Source organism: Lipomyces arxii (assembly GCF_038497795.1).
Source record: "Lipomyces arxii strain Phaff 12-163 unplaced genomic scaffold V1512scaffold_19, whole genome shotgun sequence".
NCBI lineage: Eukaryota > Fungi > Ascomycota > Lipomycetes > Lipomycetales > Lipomycetaceae > Lipomyces > Lipomyces arxii.
Window position 1 is genome coordinate 26,055 of NW_027117718.1, and position 6,967 is coordinate 33,021.

The following is a 6,967-nucleotide window of genomic DNA, read 5'->3' on the forward strand; positions in this document are numbered from 1 at the left end:
TGTTGGATCAGGCTACTGCATCTATAGATTGCCACACCGATGTATGGATGCAGACAACCCATCCAGGTAGAATTCTCAGACACGACCATCATAACCATTGCCCATCAGCTGAATTCAATTATTGAAAACAACATGATCTTGGTATTGACGTGGTTAAAGTCAAGCAGTTTGTAAAGCGCCAAACGCACTTTTGCAGGTCGGGGGTTCAACCTTTAAAAGTATTTGTGAAATACCGAGGAATATGTCCAGTTGGAAGAGATGTCCGCGGAGGCATATACTGAACAAACTGCAGGCAAGGGTCCATCGTCGAAGTTTGCGTCATGAGACATATAATCAGTCGCTGATCTAAAAATGATACAAGTTTCCATCTTTATCACGCTCGAAACAAAAACAACCGCTTATTCAAACTTGACCAGTAAATTCAAATGAATTGTCTTCAAAACTTTTTGGACTCTTTTAAATGCTAAAGAGCGGCGCGCGGCGCCCGGGTTCGCGGCGCCCGGGTTACGGCCGCAAACTCTTTGTCTACTACATCCACTACCTGTCATTTAGCATGACTTATAAAGCTGAATGAATATCTTTCGACCATGCAGCAAAAAAATTGCAGCACCTACGATTCCAGCGTGGTCTCCCACCGCAGTACTGAGTAGGCCCATGGCAGGTTAATTGGTGTTGATCGAACGGGGAACTATGTTTTCTACCAGGTATGGCCGCAACTGACATTCCCAAGCGCGCGCTTGGCCACGCCGTGCAGAAATCTTATGTAAAAATTGACGGTTTCTGAGTCAGCATTTTATTCCACGGGATCTTGAAATTCTTGGTTATTGATGAACCAGCTTTTGAAAGTAATTTAGATGGCTTAAAACTAACTTGAGCTATGGGTAGGTCAAAGATAACTGTTTTTGTTTTCATGAACTGCGTTTTGAACTCGGGTGCACTGTATCTAGTGTAGCCGACACATAAGAAGAGGCAATCGGTTGATACCCGAAGTAACCAATAATTTCGTGAAATCTACGTCTACAATATTTGTGAGATACAAACGAGGTATTAAACAAGTCTCTTTCATAGCTCTATCTTTCTCATCCAGGATGTACTGATATGATACCTTTGAAAGAAATGCTAATTACGATCTCACCTTTTCTAGATCTGTCAATACTTATTAGTGATATTTTTTTCTAAGTTATAAGTATCATTATAAAACTCCGGTAAATGCTTATATACAAGTAAGCTCATTTAAAATGTGCCAATTCCTCAATATCGTAAAAATCCAACGGCTCCCACTCGAGCTGATCAGGATCGTTTCCTTTGTTTTTAGCCCACAGGACTTCATACTCGAAGTAGCATACAAAACCGCCTTTTCCCGAGCCCGACGCTGTAATTCTGTATAAGGGATGACCGAGTGTATCGTGAGCTTTCCGCAGCGGCATAAACAAAAGATTGTTTTCAAGACAGTACTCCTCGACAACGTCTTTGTATATCGAAGCCGGCAATGGTTCTTGTTTCGATTTGTCTGGCTGTGGTGACGACGGCGGCGGCTTTGCCTCTGGAGCGCGAGATTTTGTAGACTCGCGATCAATAATTGGCTTAAGCTCGTCCTGAGCGCGAGAACCCAGATATTGGGCGCGAGCAATGAGGTCGCGGCCTTTTTTAAAGGCATCTTTGACCGCAGGCGCGTCACGCAAATCAGACGGAAACTGGTCAGTCCAAAATTCAAACCAGCGGTTAATTTCAGCTGCATCCGGCTCAGATGATGTGAGCCATAGATACAAAACATCCCACCACTTTGGGAAAAAAGACGAGCGAAGCATAGATGCGAATACGCTTAATTTGAAAAACCTGCGCCATTTAAGCGCCGTGACAAATTCTGACATTGATTGATCCGCCGGGTTGATCTGAAACGTGACGCGAAAAACGTCAGCGATTTTCGGCAGTATGTGGTGTTTGACAATTGAGTCCAGCTCCCGACCAAAGACTTCTCGCCAGGCGTCGAGCCCATCGAGCACACCAGAAAGAGGATCCCATGTGCGCAGAATAGAACGGAATTTGTGCCGGACATCTGACACGACAGAGTCGAGATGGGCCCCAAGCAGCGGCATCCATGGGAAAATCCAGTGGTGTGGTTGGTTTGACGGTGGGTCTTGTGCGCGTTTGCGCGGTGGTGTCCATTGCAAAACGGCTTCATGCAGCTTGGGTAGCACGATTTGCTCCAGCAGTTGAGACTGAATGAAACTCGGTAAAATGGGCTGCCACTCCTCAAATAAAGCGACGACCGGAGTTGGGTCAAAGACGTCCCACTCATTCAACAGCGCCCGACGGACACACGGCAACCAGATTTCGGCCATCATTGATTCGTACATGGATGCTCTGTTTTTATCCAATATGTGTCTATTTCGATGCAAGTAATTGTCATTCGACCCGATCGAGTCTGGAACCAAGGCGTCCCTCTTATGAATTCGTAAAATCTTTTGCCAGCGCAGGAGATGGTCTTTCAAAAAATTTGGATTTGTGAGCGGGTCCCATGACAGTGTCAAAGACCTTATAACGGGATTGATGGCTGCAACCGCAACATCGTCTAGTTTGAGACGATCGAGTTCTTCGGGATACTCAAACTGTAAAGTCTCTAGTTTTTGACCGATCGCGACCAGCGCTTGCATATCTGTACCGGTAATTGATTGCAGTTGAGACACTATTTCGAGCACACGAGTTGTGCGCAAAATTGATTCCGTTTGATTATCAATCATATTAGTGAGTCTGGATTGTTCAGTTTCAATATACTTTCGCCGGGCTTGAAGACCTTGCCATTCCTCTGCGTACATTTCCAAATCTCGTCGAGCCAAATCCACAAGTCGAGCGTTTTCACTCTCTTCATTGATAGGAACGTCAATTCCTTTAAACCCAGACATGTCATCAAGTACTTTTGTATCAGGACCGGTCAAATCAATGATATTTTTCCACAATGATGGTACCGGTAGTCCAGACGCCTCAATTTCCTCAACCGTCCGATATTTGACTTTTGGTTTTCGGGGTGCATTTCGTTTGTGCTGTCTTTGTGACTCGTCATTGTTTTCTGTTCGATGATTCCGTCGATCTTCGTCTCTAGATTGCTTGGTTTTCTCATTCATTCCACCTAATCCAAGTCTGCCTTCCCGTAGTTTCTGTTCGATAGGGTTTATTATACCCCTGCCGTCTGCTCCAAGACCTGTTCCTTCAACATATCCCATTTTAGCGAACATTGCTGCTCCTTTCCCATATGAACCAGATAGATTCCCGCCCGATTTTGGCGTGGCTTTTCTCGCATTTATAAATGACGACTTTGGTAGACGTGTTGCCTCTGTCGATTGCTCACTCGCAAACGTAGTACTCTGATCTGTTTGCTCCTTCGGAGGCGCAAAACTGACACCGCGGTATCGCGAAGAAGCATTCTCGTCCTCATCTGAATCGTACGACTGTCTTGCATTAAAATTACTTCCAAGTCCTGCTCTAAATGAAACAAATCCTGGGTCCAATTCAGACTCGGAATCGGACATTTTCTGATTTGGTGTAACAATAAATTTGTTTACGGAGTGGAAATTGATCAGACTATCCGTGCGGCGGGAATGGTGATGTGAGGCGCGTGTTTGGTGTAGAGTATGAAATTGACGCGACTCCAGTACAGAAAATGAGTCGGTATTATGACATCGACGACATTTTAACTGACGGACAGCCAATACCAGTTGTGTTTCAAGTTGATGTTCCCGGTCTCGGGTATTTGGATCGAGGTCGAAGTGCTGGAAAAGACGTGAGTATACTAAATTGGAAGGTATCACGGTTTTAACGTCATAGCTGAAAGAAGGCACAAGAATGGAGTTGCCGCTTTGGTTGGCGGAGATTCTTGCTGTTAGGTTAGTATTTATACAAGTGTTTTTTTGGTTCACAAAATTTTCTGACAAGTAGTGGCGTGGATGACCAAAGCGGGTTCGTGACAGTGACGGCTCCGAACGCTCTAAGCACGAAAGCAATTAACGCCCTCAGGGCAGAAGCCGTGAGCGTCGACTTACGAACACAAAGTCTTCATTTTTACAATTTGGCCGAGCGCTGGCTCGCAATGGCTGGTGAAGAAGATGAGGACAAAATGCTAGAGACCGTAATGAGTGCGATCAAGGCTCGAGCTGTTGTAGTGAATGATTATGCGCATAATACGCGGACGGTGCAGGTAACCAATTCAGACTTTATCAACAGACTAGACGATACAGAGCAGAAGCTATTTCGAGCGGCACACGACTCTGCAAAAGATGTTAAGAAATGGCTTATTCAAAAGTAAGCTAGATTATAATAAATGCATAAACACCATCTTTCAATGCAAACAAAATGAGACTTGATAGTCGACATGGCTAAAAATTAGCACGGAAAGTATCCAGAATTTGATTTCCTAACTCGCGTCCTGCAGCAACAGGTTCTGTAGTTCTTGTGGCATTCGGAGGTTGAGCCGGAGTACTTGTTCTTGCAGCAGTGACATCGACCGATCGCTTACGTTGCCACCAATCCGGAACACGCCAGTTCCGACCAGGCAGGACTTCCCGTGTCCATAACACACCAATAATCCAGCCTGTGAATGCACAGATTAAACTACCTGGCGATTGTGAGAAAGCAAGCTGAGTTGAAATCACGTACACAAATATTTTGTCAGACAACGTAATGGCATGTGGTGACGAAGAGTCTTCTTGTCCAGATGCAATTCGAAACTTGTACACTGAAGGAATCAGGTCATGGTAAAGTGCAAGCATACTGAAAATGGTTGAAGTGGGGCCAGATGGAAGGTAGTTTGCAGAATATCCTGGTGTAATCTTGAGCATAAGCAGAAACAGTGGACTCAAAACAGATGTATAGCCATAAGAAACCACTATTAACGACTATGTCGTCCATCAGCAATTGATCTTCCTTTACAACACTCAACCATACAGCAAACTTGCGACTGCCTAGTAGCCGTTCAATTACCCTTAGATTATATAGCATTAACGAGGCAAACAGAACTTCAGATTCATTTAAGTACACAAATTCCCATGAAAACAGCCTCCACCATTGTCCTATATACTCAGCATTAATTAAATAGGTCAAATCCATGACTTTACCCCATCCCCAGACATGTGGCACCAGTTGTAGAAACAGATAATGCTTGATCCCCACGATCGACGACACAAGCGAAGACCCGACAATAAAAGCAACCAATGCCCTCGTTACAGGTGCATTTTTAAATCCAGCTGGAGTAGCCGCGAACATTGCACTATTCTTCAATCTACGGAAACTCAACGTTGACTGTAAGTATTCATCATGAACTGTCTTTATGGGATAGGGTTACCGATTGACGAGATTCCAAGTACAATTTTACATTTTTAACCATTTGACAAAGCAAAATACTAATGGAATTTATATTCGCTTAAAAATCACACTGAAAACTTAAGCAAGAAATCTCTTCTCAGCTTCCTTCCAATTAATAACGTTCCAGATGGCCTTGAAGTAATCAGCCTTGACGTTCTTGTACTGCAAGTAGTATGCGTGTTCCCACGCGTCAATTCCAACAATAGGAATATATGGGCCAGTGACAGGGTCTTGGTTCTATGTGATATCAGTTTTCACTCATTGGACAGTAAAACTAGTCAACGTACGGCCTTGTTGATGACCTCGAGTTCACCAGTAGTTGAGTTCTTAACCACCCAAGTCCATCCAGATCCTTGAATAGCAGCCAGCTGGCTTAATTAGCGCATGTTTCAACCCATTCATTCGGTCTACATACTTGAGCATTGACAGTCCCAATCAACTTGTCGTAGCTACCAAATTTGGCCCCGATAGCTTTGGTCAATGCAGACTCATTGCCAAGCAACTCACCACCACCTTGCGAAGTAGGAGCCAAGTTTTCCCAGAACAATGAGTGATTGATGTGACCGCCGCCGTGGAAGTTGATGGCAGACTGCAGCTCGATCTGGCCCTTGATGTCGGATTTGTCAGATGCAACATACAGCTTCTCAACCGCAGCATTGTAGCCGTTCACATAAGTCTGGTGATGCTTGGTATAATGTAACTGCTCAATTAACTTTTTTCCATGAAAATTGCACACAGATCAATACCTCCATGATCTGGCCGGAAATGAAAGGCTCTAACGCGCCAAAATCATACTTAAGATCAGGCAAAGTGGCCTTGCCTCGGGCAAAAACAGCTGTTGCAGGCTTAGCAGTCATATATGCTCTGCGAGCACTAACACGAATCAAAGTGGACGCCATTGTTTGTAATAATTGAATATTCTGGATAGTCTCGAGTGTTCAGAGGAAAGATGACGAACAGAATGCTGATCAGAGCCGCAGCCAATCACTTCCGCCATTCCGGCACCCGACTAGTCACATCCCCCGTCGGCACTACTACTCAAACTCACCATTTCACTACAGAGGAAGTTATAAATCTAATGAGTTTTTAATATTACAGATATGCTCCTATCCAACACCAGCGGGCGCCGCCAGTAACAGTAACAAACAAAAACAATCCCTATTCTACACCTTACATACTTCCGCCACGTAAACGTAAAACGAGGTGCAGCGTAGATTCCTTCTGAATGTTGTAGTCAGACAACGTCCGGCCATCTTCTAACTGCTTTCCAGCAAAGATCAACCGCTGCTGGTCTGGAGGAATACCTTCCTTATCTTGGATCTTCGACTTGACATTGTCAATGGTATCCGAAGACTCGACCTCAAGGGTGATGGTCTTTCCAGTCAAAGTCTTAACAAAAATCTGCATACCACCACGCAAACGTAGAACGAGGTGCAGCGTAGATTCCTTCTGAATGTTGTAGTCAGACAACGTCCGGCCATCTTCTAACTGCTTTCCAGCAAAGATCAACCGCTGTTGGTCTGGAGGAATACCTTCCTTATCTTGGATCTTCGACTTGACATTGTCAATGGTATCCGAAGACTCGACCTCAAGGGTGATGGTCTTTCCAGTC

At 44.6% G+C, this 6,967-nt stretch overlaps 5 protein-coding genes across 5 annotated transcripts in view; 1 reads left to right on the forward strand and 4 right to left on the reverse strand.

The window, feature by feature from the left end:
• Window positions 1-1,229: 1,229 nt before the first annotated feature.
• Window positions 1,230-3,233, reverse strand: V1512DRAFT_272317 (GC-rich sequence DNA-binding factor-like protein-domain-containing protein; the record flags this gene model as incomplete). Its single annotated transcript, XM_066917681.1, has 1 exon — window positions 1,230-3,233. The coding sequence occupies one exon, from the start codon at window positions 3,231-3,233 to the stop codon at window positions 1,230-1,232; it is 2,004 nt and encodes a 667-aa protein (XP_066769886.1).
• A 408-nt stretch (window positions 3,234-3,641) lies between these two features.
• Window positions 3,642-4,420, forward strand: V1512DRAFT_266453 (DNA replication complex GINS protein-like protein psf3). The gene is made up of 3 exons (XM_066917101.1): window positions 3,642-3,778; window positions 3,823-3,881; window positions 3,934-4,420. Exons 1-3 carry the CDS (start codon window positions 3,659-3,661, stop codon window positions 4,298-4,300), a joined length of 546 nt encoding a protein of 181 aa, XP_066769887.1. The 5' UTR covers window positions 3,642-3,658; the 3' UTR covers window positions 4,301-4,420.
• Window positions 4,188-5,282, reverse strand: V1512DRAFT_266455 (uncharacterized protein). Its single transcript, XM_066917102.1, has 3 exons — window positions 5,109-5,282; window positions 4,939-5,063; window positions 4,188-4,889 (listed from the first exon to the last, which is right to left on the reverse strand). The coding sequence occupies exons 1-3, from the start codon at window positions 5,254-5,256 to the stop codon at window positions 4,371-4,373; spliced, it is 792 nt and encodes a 263-aa protein (XP_066769888.1). The 5' UTR covers window positions 5,257-5,282; the 3' UTR covers window positions 4,188-4,370.
• A 151-nt stretch (window positions 5,283-5,433) lies between these two features.
• V1512DRAFT_211473 (Manganese/iron superoxide dismutase) lies at window positions 5,434-6,254 on the reverse strand (the record flags this gene model as incomplete). Its single annotated transcript, XM_066913535.1, has 4 exons — window positions 5,434-5,592; window positions 5,643-5,723; window positions 5,771-6,055; window positions 6,102-6,254. 4 exons carry the CDS (start codon window positions 6,252-6,254, stop codon window positions 5,434-5,436), a joined length of 678 nt encoding a protein of 225 aa, XP_066769889.1.
• Window positions 6,255-6,525: 271 nt separating this feature from the next.
• Window positions 6,526-6,967, reverse strand: part of V1512DRAFT_277654 (ubiquitin) — a gene marked incomplete at both ends in the record, with an annotated part of 747 nt that continues 305 nt past the window's right edge. The window contains one exon of the mRNA XM_066917924.1: window positions 6,526-6,896. Within this exon, the coding sequence (XP_066769890.1) occupies window positions 6,526-6,896 (371 nt within the window). The remainder of the gene's footprint in view (window positions 6,897-6,967) is intronic.